Below are 15,718 nucleotides of genomic sequence, written 5' to 3' on the forward strand. Positions count from 1 at the left end.
TATTTAATTTAGAATAGGTAAACATGATCAATTAAGAAAGTAGTACCTAAAAATACTTTAATAGAATAACTTCTGTGACGTGTATATTTTTAAAACTTTATTATTTTATTTTATAGTGGCCACAAAAAAACTAAAACTCAAGAACTGTGTTGCCTACTACACATTCCACAGCCAAGCATTTCGGAGTAGTCAAAAAAAGAAATAAAAAGTCGCAGATTTTGATGTAAAACTGCTGCAATTTTTCTAGATTAAATTTATAGGACGTTCTTAAATATTTTCTACGGAACATAGAGCAGTTTGCCAAAATCAGTGAAACAAGGGAAAAATTATCTGGTAATTTTGTCGACGTCGTTCGTTACTAACTTCAAGACAGTGAGTAAGCAAGCGGTCCTTCTTCTGACGAAGCGCGAATGTCGCTCTCCATAATTTGAAGGCTAATTTTCTTGATTGTCTTGTAAAAAGCGCAGCGAAATTCTGGCAAAATTGTGCGCGTTCGTGCCCGATGTCTAGTGCTGAAGTCGCCGATAATTCCGTTGACCCCCCGGCGAAAAAGCGGAAGCTAAATACAGGAGAATCCCGTTCCAATTCCTCAGCAATGGCGAACAATGGAACGCGCGTGGAAGATGAAATCGACGAGAGTTTGTACTCTAGGCAGCTCTACGTGTTGGGCCACGATGCCATGCGTCGGATGGCTAATTCCGACGTACTGATCTCAGGGTTAGGGGGCTTGGGTGTAGAGGTTGCGAAAAACGTGATCCTCGGCGGCGTCAAGTCGGTAACTCTGCACGACGACCGCAACTGCACAATTGCTGATTTGTCTTCTCAATTTTACCTATCAGAGAGCACGATAGGCCAGAACCGTGCTGTGGCATCGTGTGAGCAGCTCTCGGAGCTTAACCACTATGTGCCGACGACGGCATACACCGGCCCTCTAACTGAAGAGTTCCTTCGTAAATTTAGTGCTGTTGTGCTAACTGGAGCCTCTTGGGCCGAGCAAGAGCGCGTGTCAGTCATCACTCACGCTAATAACATCGCTCTGATCATCGCGGACACCAGGGGTCTATTCTCAAGGGTTTTCTGCGACTTTGGCACAGAGTTCACAGTCAGGGATGTGAATGGTGAGAACCCTGTGTCAGCCATGATTGCTGCCATCACCCACGACACCCAGGCTGTTGTCACTTGCCTGGACGACACACGTCACGGGCTTGAAGATGGAGACTATGTGACTTTCAGTGAGGTTAGTATAGTAACTTAACATTCACTCTCTATTTAAAATAAATTGCTAATGAAAGAAATAAACATCTAGTTCCAACTACAAGCTCATGCTCTGTGTTTTTGAAGAGAAATCTTTTAATATAATAATTTTTTACAGGTCCAAGGCATGACAGAACTAAATGGCTGCGAGCCCCGCAAAATTAAAGTACTGGGCCCCTACACATTCAACATCGGAGACACTACGGGCTTCTCCAAATATGTCCGAGGCGGCATTGTCAACCAAGTCAAAATGCCGAAGAAACTGAACTTCAAGCCTTTGAAGGAATCCTTCAAGGACCCTGAGTTCATTGTCACTGATTTTGGAAAATTTGATTACCCTCAGCAATTGCATTTTGGATTTGCTGCACTTTACAAGTTTGAGGAAAATGAGGGTAGATTACCAAACCCGTGGAGCAATGCTGATGCTGCAAAGTTCATTGAGTATGTGAAGGCTGTCCTGAGTGAGCCTGAATATAAAAATGGAGAAATGGAAATCAATACTGAGCTATTGGAAACATTCTGCAAGGTAATAAAATTTACTATGTTTTAATTTTCTTTGTTTACTTCTATTTCTCATTTTTGCAGATGACAGATGCAATTTACGTCAAAATCATGTTGAACGATATAATCTACAGATCTAAGTGGTGCATATTCATAAAATGATACTTCACCATTATTAGGAACATTATCACCATGACTCGAATTTCTATAATTTTTTGTACAAAAAATAAGTGCAAGTTTAATGAAAGTCTTATCCATCTTATGCTTTTGTCACCATATTGCATCTATCAACCGCCCTTTAAACATCATAATTGGTACACCTGTTTTTTTAAATATTCTATAAATAAATAACATAGGATATTACTGACACCATGCCGAATATGCATGTATTTTATTACACATCATTATCATGACTATGAAATAACTCAGATCTGGTAATTAAATTAAACATTGACAGTTAGAAACCTTCATGACCTTGGCAATCACCTTAGACATAAATAATAGATTGATAACAAAGCATCATGTTTAGAAATTACAGATAATTACCCTTTTAACTTTTTTATTTAATTGATAATAATGAAAAATTAGAAAAACCCTCTTGTGAGAGGAGGCCTGTGCCCAGCAGTGGGACGTATATAGGCTGGGATGATGATGAATTAAAAATTAAAGAATTAATGGCTTTCAGCTGAGGAGTCTAAATAATCTGTGTCCAATATTTTCTTGTATATCTAACTGGTGCACTACTTAGAATATTTTTTTTTTACACAGAAAACTACCCCAATGTCACACGGTATCAATATTACACTTACACATTTTCAGGTCTCTGCTGGTGACCTGAATCCTATGAACGCAGCCATTGGAGGTGTTGTAGCCCAGGAAGTGATGAAAGCGTGCTCCGGAAAATTCCATCCCATAATGCAGTGGTTATACCTTGATGCTATCGAGTGCCTTCCTAAAGATCGTTCTGCTCTCACTGAGGAGAACTGCAAGCCGACAGGGACCCGATATGATGGACAGGTAGCTGTGTTTGGAAGAGAGTTCCAGAAGAAACTTGGTTCTTTGAAATATTTCATAGTTGGTAAGTTTCTGTTTAAATTTTATGTAAATTATGGGATTAAGTATTTTCGGAAAGCCAAAAAGATACCAAACATGTATTTATAACTTACAATTGTATACATCATCATAAATATAATATACATCTACTAGACATATTTTTTACAGGATGTAGACCACGGTTACCTTTAAGGTCATAGCTCATTACAGCCACCTGACACCCGACCAGCACCGCCTCGCCTTGAGTTGTTAGTATTCCTCATATGGATTTGTATGAGTATGCGCTCACTACATCAACTCTGTAGCGTCACCGGATCGCCTCACTCGCGAGGTTGCAACGCGCGGACAGCGAGTGGACCGCTCGGTGATAGTCTGCTCGCCGCCATAGTGACTACTAGTAAATTCGTGGACCACGCGAGGTCCACTCGTCAACGTGGTGTCCACACGTGGACGCCGAAAGTCGAGGCGGTGCTGGTCGGGTGCCAGGTGGCTCTAATGAGCTGTGACCTTTATTTTCTGGAAAAAAATATAGTTCCCGCGAGCTCGCGTTAAAACGAATTCATCGCAGACGAATCCGCAAGCAATGGCTAGGAGTACTGTATAATATACTTATGGTTATAATCATTATTATTTCTTACTAACAAAGACGTTGCCCGCTACTTTATCCTATGTCCTTCTCAAGGTCTCAAACTATCTCCATACCAGATTTCGTCATGATCGGCGTGAAAGCGTAACAAACAAATATAGTCACTTTTGCATTTATAATATTAGTACTATGCCTATTTACAAGTGCTCATGCTAGCTATTACATTAGGGCTAGTACAGACGGGCTGCATCCCAGCTGCAACGTAAGTGCTAACTGCCCATTCTTTTGTCATTGGAGTTGCATTGCGGTCGGCACAACTGCTGGGCTACTCCGAAACTCGAAACTCGAAGTTCGTGTCGTGCGGTCCCTCTGACACTTACACTGTTTGATACGAGAGCGAGAGGGACCGCACGACACGAACTTCGAGTAACGAGTTTCGTAGTAGCCTTGCTGTACGCTAACTGCGATAAAAATGTATGAGCAGTCGGCAGTTGCGGCTACGTTGCAGTTGGAGTGCAATCTGTCTGTACTGGCCCTTACGGAGATTTTTTACAAGCAAGCCAGGGAGCGACTTTTGACCCGATTTCCTAAGACAGACCCTCGCAAAGTGCGCCTAATACTTCTAATTATAATTTTAACTAGACTTACCCGCAGTCTGACACGCTTAAACCATTAGATCCAGCAGTTTTGACTAAATTCCCATGAGAACTCCCAAAAGATGCATTTTCAATAATATTGCACATAAAATACCAATGGCAATTTTGTGCTATCTAATCCTGGTTGAAATTTTAGAGATTTTATCCCAGTCCCGTGGGAATGTCGGACAAAAATTGGCTTTTATAAGTAACTAGCTTTTGCCCGTGGCTTCGCTCGCGTTGAGTTCGGTTATCGCGCGCTGTTCCCTGGCGAACTGTGCATTTTTCCGGGATAAAAAGTAGCCTATGTCACTCTCTGGCCCATACACACACACACACACACACACACACACACACACACACACACATCAATATTTTTTCTGTAATATCCTCCAGAATACAGCTAGAAGGTCAATAGTTTTCGTAAATGTCGCGAAACGGCGAGCCCGTGAATTCAAATTTGAAATGTCGAAAATATGTTTATTTATTTTTTCACAACTATGTTCCATTTCATGCTGTACTGTTGTTGAAACTTGACAGTCTTAAAAATAAATATCAATCACTCATAAAACTACCTTTAATTAAAAGGACAATGTTATGATGGAAATTTCCATCACCATGCAAAGAAGGGTTAAGGGATCGTCTTACAGGTCAAATGACGTTAATTTCTTCAAATCACTAGTGACCTCTTAATTTTTTATCAAAATATGGTTAAAAAACCGGCCAAGAGCGTGTCGGATATGCCCAAGATAGGGTTCCGAAGCTGTAACGAAAAATTTAGATAATATTTATCTAAAGATTTTGTATTTTGTACGGAATCTTCCAAGTTTAGGTTTATTTTATTCCTTAGGCTGCTATTTACTCTTAAACTATGGTCTGTCCCAGAATTCGAGATACTAAAATGACAGTCTGAAATGTCAAACGTAAAAATAATGTGGCCAGCATAAAAGGAACAGTGCTGCTCCGTGATTTCGGTTTCGTAAATAACCGATAAAATGTTTATTTTACGATAGCAAAAATAACATGAATGCATTCAATATTCTACTTTCCATTTTACTTTATCATACGATAAAGTGATGAAATCTAAGCACAGGTAAAAATACAGTGTTCATCACTTAGTGCCAATGTAAAAAATAATACAGAGGGGCTACTACAAAACTAGAAAAACGAAGTTCGTATGGCACCGTCCCTTTCACTCGCGTATTGAATGAGATAAGCGTCAGCGGGACGGCAACATACGAAGTTCGAGTTTTGCATTTCGTAGTCAGGGCCAGCAGGGCTACTACGAAAATCGAAGTTCGTGTCGTTCCGTCCTTCTGACACTACTATTTAATTTAATACGTAAGTGAGAGGGATGTTACGGTACGAACTTTGATTTTCGAATTCCGGAGTAGGCCCTCAGATATCACACAACGTCATTGTTCATGTTTTTCGTATTCAAGTGGTATTCAACCGATTTTCGTTACTTTACTCGTATTGCCATCGGATGTGATCAGTGCGTTTTCTCGTGTTATTGTTGCTGTTGACGTTATTTGTTAAATTTGTTGAGATAGACTTTTTATTTGTTAATTTTGTTTTGTTTGGTCGTGTTTTTGTTGTTTTGTTTGATTAAGGCGCGCTTATAGAAGAATTTTCGGTATTTGAGGGGGTGAAGCAGACGACGCGGCGGAGGCGAATGCGGGGCGTCCAGCGCAACGCACCGCGCGTCTGTCACGCAGCCCGTTGACGGCCTTATTCTGTTCGTATCCGTATTCTGGTTAATGTGAGTTCCGGATTTTTCGTTAAAATTATAATTACACAATTTTCGGTTTAATTAAGAAATTCTTCGTTTAATGTAAATAGTCTTGGTAATAAAGAAATAATTTATGCCTCTTCATGCCCACAGTTTAATTTGTAATGTAGGTAATGGATAGACATTAAGACTGAATAGGTAGACAGACGAAATGAAAATACATAGGTAAATCAATACAAATAAAAAAAAACAATTTTATTTCAATCTGAAAATCTAGATTACAAGCTAGGCAAATCTATACATATAATAAAACAGTAAAGAAAAAGTTGTCTGTTCACTTTTAACAAATCAAATCAAATCGTTTATTCAGTAAATAGGCCGCAATGGGCACTTTTACACGTCATTTTTTAAACTACCAGCGCTTTCGGAAAGACCATCATTGCCAAGAAAAATGCTTAGCAAGAAACTTGGCAGAGAGTCACTTTTTCAAAATGTAATACTTTAAAACTACAGTATACATACAACCCTTACCCAAACCATACAGTCAAAAAATGAATGTAGGAACCATGTTCTTAGTACCCATAACACAAGCTTTGCTCAGCTTACTTTGGTACTAGGTCAATAGGTGTGAAATTTCCCGTGATATTTATTTTAATTTATTTATTTTATGTTCTAAGAAACAGGTGCGAGCTGTAGCCAAAGATAAAAAATATGTCTTAGCGCACAGAACAACTTTGACAGATATAAAGATTATGAGTATACGTAAAGTAGTTATTGCATCAATACAAAAATACAAGTCAGATCAGAACACCAGAAACCAGAAGCAATAAGAGGTTGCATGAAAAAACATTTTTTCCAACTCACACGTAGCTGTTTTCCACGACTTGGCCTCACTAATTCGCGGAGGAGCAAGACAGATATTCCACTTTTTTTATTTATTTTTTCAATAAGAGGTTTTAGAAACGAAGTTAAAAACTTCGAAGTTCAGAACTACATCAGAACTGCGTAAGAACTGCACTCAGATTGCCTAAAATGGCAGTCCCCTGACAGTCGGGTGCAGTGCTGATGCAGTTGCACTAACTGCGCAATAACTCCCATTTTGCAGCCGGATTCCAGTTCGAGTGCATGTTTTTGTCAATAATTTACTAGTGCAACCAAATGCGACCATCTTATTTTATTAAAATAATTTATGTTAAATAACTTGGCTGAATGCAAGATATTAACCTTTGCCTGCAATAAAATGAGAAAATTTAAACTGTTGTGTCACTATCAGAAATGTCAGTGAAACTGCCAAAGGGATCAAGCAAGGCTACTACGAAACTTGAAACTCGAAGTTCGTGTCGTGCGGTCCCTCTGACACTTATACTATTTAATACGAGAGCGAGAGGGACGGTACGATACGAACTTCGAGTTTCGTAGTAGCCGCAAGGTTCGCCGCATGTTCGCCGTGAGTAGTATAACGTGCCTACAATTTGTACCTATGGGAGTCGCGGTAGAATCTGGACGAAGCCGTCCGCATCCGTGAGCGCCAACCAGCTTGCGGTCGTAGTACGAATGTGAAATCCGCTCAGCAGGGCTACTACGAAACTCGAAGTTCGTGGGTTGCGGTCCCTCTGACACTTATACTATTTACAGTGGCGTAGCTACCAAGGGGCTAGGCGGCGCAGTGCCCCGGGGCCCTCAAGCTCAGGGGGCCCTCGAAATTCTGCTTTATAGCTGATGATAAAGTTGCTTAGAAAGTATTTGTATATATAATGATTTTACTTCAAAAACCTTACCAGTTTTAATAGCAGTGGGCCCCATTTTTTTATATGCCCCAGGGCCCTAGGTTACCTAGCTACGCCACTGACTATTTAGTACGAGAGCGAGGGGACCGCACGACACGAACTTCGAGTTTGGAGTTTCGTAGTAGCCCTGCTGACTCGGCCCGACTCCGGCCGGTCGATTAGTGTGTGGTAGGTACTTACCGTTTAGGTACTCTAATGCTTCTCATATGTACTCTGAGTTCACTTATGCGTTTCCTCTTTCGCTTAACTTTTTTAATACTGCGATTACCCATATTATTTGCTCTCAAAAGTAGTACTAGCGCGTTAGAAAAATGTGCACAGGTCCGTCGTCGACTACGTACACGCGTGTACTGGCGACTGGGAAATACTTCGCCGCCGCCGCGCGCTAGAACCGTTTTATTTTGCCAAAGACGAAATAAATTGGTATGATTGATGTACTCAACCTATTGAAAATCTATGAAGCATAAATCTAAATCTACTAAAAAACTATTTAATAAAGCAAATTTTGTGTTAATATTCATAATATTTTTCATAATATTTGGTTTAACGTGTAAATGAAGGCTCTTTTTCAAAAAAATAATCTATCGAGGTTTTTGTCAGCAATCGTGTTTTTGATGAAGTCAAAAACTAGCTAATAGACTGAAAATACACATATAAAAAAATTGCAGTAGTAAGTATTGTGTAAGTATATTTTAAATATTTTCTAAAATTGTAGTTTTCACTACGTACAGCGCCTTAAACATGGACTCTGAGCAGCCAAGTAGGGAATGCAATCCCGACTCGAGATCGTAAAGTCGAGATCCCGCCGGATTCCGAGATTTTCGAGATCTCGTCTAGTTAAAAAAATCACATCACTGTAAACGATGAAAACTGTTTCTTGGTTATAGTGAGGTTGAATAAAACAAAATATTATTGGAAACAAAAGCCTTTATCCTTTAATTTAACTAAAGTAACGCAATGCACCTCTTTCTCACTCACTCGATACAGTTTATTATTATCTGTCCCACTCGTTCACTCGTCATCTGTCGCTAATATTCGGAAATACTCGGAATAGTTTGTTCGGTACCCTTAGTGTAAGTTTTCGGTTACAAAATACGTCTCGAGCGCGTTCGCGTTAAAATCTCAATTTGTATGGAAACACGAACAGCGCCTCTATCGGAACGTTTGCGATGTTCGTGTTTCCATACAAATTGAGATTTTAACGCGAACGCGATCGAGACGTATTTTGTAACCGAAAACTTACACTAAGGGCACGGCACTGCACTCCCGCCTACCCACCCGGCCGTCCGTCCGAGCGGATGTGTGTAACGTCGCTGACCATTGCCGCCTAATCCCGTCAATCTCGAACGAGATCTCGTCATATTATGCTTCGGGATTGATCCCGAAAAATTACACGGGATCTCGCGAGATCGGGATCCCGCGAGATCGGGATTGCATTCCCTACAGCCAAGTACATCGTCGCATAGACGACGCAGCGAAGAAATACTTTCGCCTCGGAAAAAACGGAAACGTCAACCTCTTAGCAAAGCCGAGAAGTGTATGGTTGTAAAACTTACTTAGAATGAAATTGAAACTTAAACATCAACATCTATAAAAAGTCGAAATATCTCGAAAACGGTCGCATATTATTAGACCTATTTTACCTTTTCTAGAATGTCCTAAGTCCCCTACATTTTAGTACATCACGGATCTGTTCATATCTTAATATTTTACGACATACATACATTGGTACCTACAAAATCTTTCGGTGATAACCGGTTGCGGCACATCACTATTTATGAGACGCAAAAAACAGGTAACACATGAAACGTCATTTTAGTATCTCGAATTCTGGGACAGACCATACTAATAATTCTCAAGCAAACTAAGTCGTTATAGTTTTCCTAGACACACCGACATTGCGACACTATAAAGGTTTTTGACATTCTGGCTACGGAACTCAAAAAGTTATGTTTGTCTATCTTATGTAGGTATCACGTCAATGTCACTCGTCACGTTTGTAACACAGACCTTCATTTATCAGTCAAATTCGGAAGGTTGCTGTATTAGTCTAAGATCCGAACTTGAACAGATCTTCACCGGTCTGATAATAGAATGAAATGTATTTTATAATAAATTTAGTATTTTAGAAAATATATTAGAAATGGATTTTCTAAAAATATCCTGGACAGGCTATTTTAATTATTAAAAAAAAATGTTTTTTTAATAAATTTTTGTTGCATCATCGAGATAATAAGAAAATTTTATATTAACTTAAAGTATAAAACTATTGTTTACCTGGACGAACTACTGGGTTGCCAGGTATAAATTCAAATAGTTATATTGATGCCCGTTACTTTCACTTGATTAGATAATAGAACAAATTGTATATCAACGTAAGCGCTGTTTTATTGTGAACACGTTGATATAGGGTTGTCTGCATTTAATTAAACATTAAAAAAAAATTGCCTGTCTAGGATTTTTTAGCAAAATCATTTCTAATATATTTTCTAAAATACTAAATTTATTATAAAAATACATTTCATCCTATTATCAGACCGGTGAAGATCTTTTCAAGTTCGGATCTTCTACTATATGTATATACTTAGGTAACCACTTTCAAATAGGAAACTAATGCATTGTCTCACAACTGCAATGTGTATCAGTATTCTGTTGCTACTGTATTTACAACGGCATGGTCTTGTCTTGTTGGCTGATTGATTCAACCATAAAATCTTGACAATGTACTTGCTACATGCCATCAGATCAAACAAAGAGGCGAGCCAACATTCAGCACCTTATCTATTCCTCCTATCAGTGAATGGCCAACTATCTGTCAACATCGTCAATACAAATACTCGTAATGACTTTATTTCACGCAGTTGGTTGATATCAACTATTTTGCATAGAGATAAATTTGTCGTATTTCTTTAGTACGATTAATTTCAAAGATATTTGCCATGCATCATCATCTGCACAAATATCTGCCACAGCAGAGCATGCAATAGTACCTAGATTGTACAGAGCATAAAACGAGCTATTCTATTTTTTGACGAAATGGGTCTCAAATTACCGCTCGTGACCGTACCCAGGACCGTAACCTATTACACCCTTCTGATATATCTCTACCGCCCCCCCGGTTGGGAAGTCCTGCCATAGAGCATATTCCAATGTTGCGTTGGTCGGCAGGCGCGGGCGCCATTGGCTGCGAGCTACTGAAGAACTTCGCGATGGTGGGCGTCGGCGCGGACGGCGGCCGCGTCACCGTCACCGACATGGATCTCATCGAGAAGAGCAACCTCAACCGCCAGTTCCTGTTCAGACCCTATGATGTCCAGAAGCCCAAGTCTAGCACCGCTGCCAGGGTGAGCGAGTAATAGTACATTGTGTCTTAAGGGCGGTAAATAAGGAATTACGAACGAGAGTCTATTAGAAGCCCGAAGTCGAAGACTGGGAGGCCTGCCAACAGGTGTTAATAGTACCTATATCTCAAATAGTAACTTATGATGTAAAATTAGAAACTACCTAGTCATTCCTACAGAGTTAGAGAGTTAGAGATTACAGACTGCTTACTATAGCCAGTGGGATTTTGCGTGGAGATTCTGATTGTCCTGAATTAGTGGCTCAGTTGATGCGTCTGTATGTTCCCTCACCGACTAAATTTCTTCTCCGGCCACGCTGTCGCCATTTATTAGCGGCGCCGGCAGCGCGAACAGTGTCTCGCAGAAAATCTCCTCTGGTTCGAGCTTTGCACCAGATAAACTCGTTTCTCGAATTGACCCCTAGCTGTGATTTGCTTGCAAGTAGATGGTTAAAAATGTATGATGAATGTTTGAGGTTCTGCAAGAAGATGGATGTACAACCTTCTTATGTGATATACTAACTAAGTAGGTAATCTACCATTTATTTTGTTATTTTGTGTATTCATTGTATAAATTGTATCTGAATTTCACAGTGCTTTGGTTTAACTGTTATGCTGTGAAATGTAATAAATAAATAATTCCTAATTCTCCACCAATCGTGAAGTTTTGTCACTGTTCTATCCGTCTTCCAGGTGATCAAACGCATGAACCCGTCCATGAACGTGCTAGCCCAGGAGAACCGCGTGTGTCCGGAGACCGAGTCAGTGTACGACGACGCGTTCTTTGAGCAACTGGACGGTGTCGCCAACGCGCTGGATAACGTTGACGCGCGCATATACATGGACCGCCGCTGCGTGTATTATCGGAAGCCGTTGCTGGAAAGTGGCACGCTCGGGACCAAAGGGAATACCCAGGTAAGGTTAAGGTCTCAGGGTTTAGCCCGGTCAAGACAGATATATGCATGAAGAATATGATATGAGTCTTGGGTGTTTAATATTTATCGCATATACATGGATTGCCGCTGCATGTGCTATCGCAAGCCGCTGCTGAAGTTAGTTAGAGGTAAGATTAAGGTCTCGGGTTCGAGTCCCGGTCATGACAGGTCTTAAGTATGATGAATGTGAATTCTTGGCTTTTATAAATTTTGCATGGAGCAGCTTAAAGATGTGCATAAACATGACATAAAAATTCTGCGTAGTTTACTCTTTAATTTTATCAATAATTAATCCGGTAAATACAGTGGTACTACAGTTTTCTTATGGGTATTTTTTTAATATATTGTATAAATCCCAGTTATAAATAGTGTCCAAATGTATGAAACTGCGATTCATAACATTAAATTCAGGGTTTAAAACTTAATTTTTTAAACACAAATAGAGCCAGCAGCCCTGAGTATGTTTATCTGTTGTATATAAAAAAGTTTGCTTACTTTGGGACTTGGGATTTAAATGTCCGTGATATTTATATTATTTTATTACCCATTCCAGGTGGTAGTCCCGTTCCTCACCGAATCCTACAGCTCGTCCCAGGACCCCCCGGAGAAGTCGATCCCCATATGCACTCTGAAGAACTTCCCTAACGCCATCGAGCACACGCTGCAGTGGGCGCGCGACGAGTTCGAGGGGCTCTACCGGCAGGCCGCAGAGCACGCCGCGCAGTACCTGGCAGACCCGCACTGGCTGGAGCGGACCATGAAACTGCCGGGGAGCCAGCCGCTCGACGCCATCGAGAGTGTCAAGGTAACTGATAGCATCGAGCACACGCCGCAGTGGGCCCGACCAGCTCGAGGGGCTCTACCGGCAGGCCGCAGAGCACGCCGCGCAGTACCTGGGTGGAGGTGACCATGAAGCTACCGGGGAGCCAGCCGCTCGACGCCATCGAGAGTGTCAAGGTTGTTTTGGTATTAAGCTGAAGTTGACTGGACCAGACACGTCTGCCGCATGCATCCGGACAGATGGGCACGAATCGTTTCCGAATGGGTTCTGAGGGATGGCCAAAGGAGCAGAGGCAGACGCGAGTGGAGATGGCGGGACGACCTGAGCGCTATTCAGCTCGATTGGCAGGGCATGCCCAGGATAAGGAAGAGTGACGAATGAAAGGGAAGGCCTTTGCCCAGCAGTGGGAAATACTACGGGCTACATAAAAAAAATATTAGTTCAAGATTTTTGTTGTACTTTCAAAATTTGCAAACTAATTTTTGACCAGTGCCTGGTTGGATACCATTGAGCTGAAATTTTCCATACTTATGTAAATTCGGTGACAATGCTAATGTAGATGTGAAAATCCGGTGGTTCGGCCAGGATTGTCTCCGCGAGACCGAACTCTATCTAAAACTTGTTGGCTGTTGGTTTTCCTGCTGAATTCTTATTGACAGAGATTTTTGCTAACCGGTGCTACAATTTTCGACGTTCATAAGTGCTTGCGACATGCATAAATTGAGTAAAAATGTGATGAACTTGCTTAAATGTAACAATTATTATTCCAGAACGCCATAAACGACCGGCCGCTAAACTTCGCCGACTGCGTGGCGTGGGCGCGGCTCCACTGGGAGGCCCAATACGCCAACCAGATAAAGCAACTCCTGTACAACTTCCCGCCCGACCAGCAGACGACGAGCGGCGCGCCCTTCTGGTCTGGCCCCAAGCGTTGCCCCGCGCCGCTCGCCTTCGACCCCCAAGAGGGTCTGCATCTGGACTACATTGTGGCCGCTGCGAACCTCAGAGCCTCGGTCTATGGCCTGCCGAACTGCACTGATAGAGAATGTATTGCTGAGATGGTCACTAAAGTTGAGGTACGGTTTTTTCATCGTCATGTTTGGTGTTAGGATTGTATATTTATTTGAATCGGGGTGTTGACCTTGGGTTCATGTGATGGAAGCCACCATGTAGAATTAGAGTTTTCTAGAATATAATTGGATGTTGTTTGTTACACTACTTTAAATTGAGTTAGAAATATACTTAATCAAACAAGACTCCCAACTAGGTAGAGCTTTTGTCTTGAAAGAAGTGTCCCACTGCCCATTGCCAGTTTAAATGCCCATTGTCAATTTTTGACAATTTTTTCTCATTTTTAGTGGTGTTAACTATGCATTCTTAAAGTTACTGGATTAGACTAATTAATAAGAGTAAATAAAAAGACCAGAGTTAGGCACTTGTCCCACCGCCGACGATGAGCGAGAAGCGAGTAGAGCGAGTAACTAGAAACGAGTGGGCGAGCAGCGAGAAGCGAGTGTAGTTTTGTCGCTCGGCTGTAAGCGAGTGTTCGCGTGCGACGGGCGATTACTCGCTCCACTCGACTCGCTCGTGCGGGGCGGCCGCCAAGCTGACATCGCTGAGCGAGTATCTATAGCTCAGCGAGTTTTATAGCTCTTGTCGCTGCGACAAAAGATGTAAGAGCGAGTTCTCGCCGACAGTGTGAACAGCCAGCGATCAACTATTAATATATGTGTCTCTTTTACTCACACAGGATCTTATATCTTTTGTTCGTTTCTTCAGCGAGAAAATAGTCGATAGCCAATCGTTTCCTCGCTGGCGGTGAGACAAGTGCCTTAAGTTTCAAATTTCAATGTCTCCGAAATCTCACCAGATTTAGGTGTAATTTAGTAACAAATGATACCATTTGCAGGTACCAGAGTTCAGTCCCAAGTCCGGCATCAAGATCGCGGTGACGGACGCGCAGCTGCAGCAGCACAACGACGAGCTGGACAGCGACCGCGCGCAGTCCGTGCTGGCCGACCTGCCGCCGCCCGCGCAGCTCCACGGCCTCAAGATAACCCCCCTCGACTTCGAGAAAGACGACGACACCAACTTCCACATGGACTTCATAGTGGCAGCCTCCAACCTCCGCGCCGCCAACTACAAGATCCCGCCCGCGGACCGCCACCGCTCCAAGCTGATCGCCGGCAAGATCATCCCCGCCATCGCGACCACCACGTCCGTCGTCGCCGGCCTCGTCTGCCTCGAACTGTACAAGCTGGCGCAGGGCTTCGACACCCTCGAAGTGTTCAAGAACGGCTTCGTCAATCTCGCGCTACCCTTCTTCGGCTTCTCGGAACCGATCGCCGCGCCCACCAACACCTACTACGACAAGAAATGGACCCTCTGGGACCGGTTCGAGGTCAAGGGCGAGATCACGCTCCAACAGTTCCTCGATTACTTCAAGAACGAGCATAAACTAGAGATCACTATGTTATCGCAAGGCGTGTGCATGCTGTACTCTTTCTTCATGATGAAGGCGAAGTGCGCGGAGCGGCTGGGGCTGCCCATGTCTGAGGTAGTAGCGAGCGTGTCCCGCAAGAAGCTGGAGCCGCACGTGCGCGCTTTGGTCTTCGAGCTGTGCTGCAACGACGAAAGCGGCGAAGACGTGGAAGTCCCCTATGTGCGGTATACGCTGCCTTAACGCGCGGCGAACCCCCCCACCGCGACCCCGTTTCGACCCCATGGCGGACGGCGCGAAAGCTGCATTTTCATGGCATTTAAAGCATAATAGTTGCCGTTGCTTGCGATGGTTCTCCACGAATTTCGAAAAGGGTATTTTTTAAATTGAGATCGACGAGGGCGGCGAGCCGCGCGCGCTGTACAGTGATAAGTGTAATAGTGTGAAGTTTTACTTATTTTGTGCTTGGAACACGCTTAACATTTATTGTCTATGATAATTGATAAATTTCATATATTTATGGTAACTAGTGTTATTTGTTTGCTCACGTCATCACGAAAAGCGTATGTTTTTTTTTATTATAATTTTATTTGAACTTCAATGATTTACCCCAAATCTATCGGATGTTTTAATGTTAAAATCAGAAGGGTCTGTATATGAAAAAGTAATAAAAA

At 42.1% G+C, this 15,718-nt stretch overlaps 1 protein-coding gene across 1 annotated transcript; it reads left to right on the forward strand.

Moving 5' to 3' along the window:
• Positions 1-169: 169 nt before the first annotated feature.
• On the forward strand, positions 170-15,570 carry Uba1 (ubiquitin-like activating enzyme 1). The gene is made up of 8 exons (XM_074100277.1): positions 170-1,237; positions 1,373-1,780; positions 2,575-2,833; positions 10,717-10,892; positions 11,582-11,803; positions 12,377-12,628; positions 13,375-13,680; positions 14,514-15,570. The coding sequence occupies exons 1-8, from the start codon at positions 503-505 to the stop codon at positions 15,285-15,287; spliced, it is 3,132 nt and encodes a 1,043-aa protein (XP_073956378.1). The 5' UTR covers positions 170-502; the 3' UTR covers positions 15,288-15,570.
• Positions 15,571-15,718: the final 148 nt, after the last annotated feature.

Source organism: Choristoneura fumiferana, chromosome 17 (genome assembly GCF_025370935.1).
Source record: "Choristoneura fumiferana chromosome 17, NRCan_CFum_1, whole genome shotgun sequence".
NCBI classification, from domain to species: Eukaryota; Metazoa; Arthropoda; class Insecta; order Lepidoptera; family Tortricidae; genus Choristoneura; species Choristoneura fumiferana.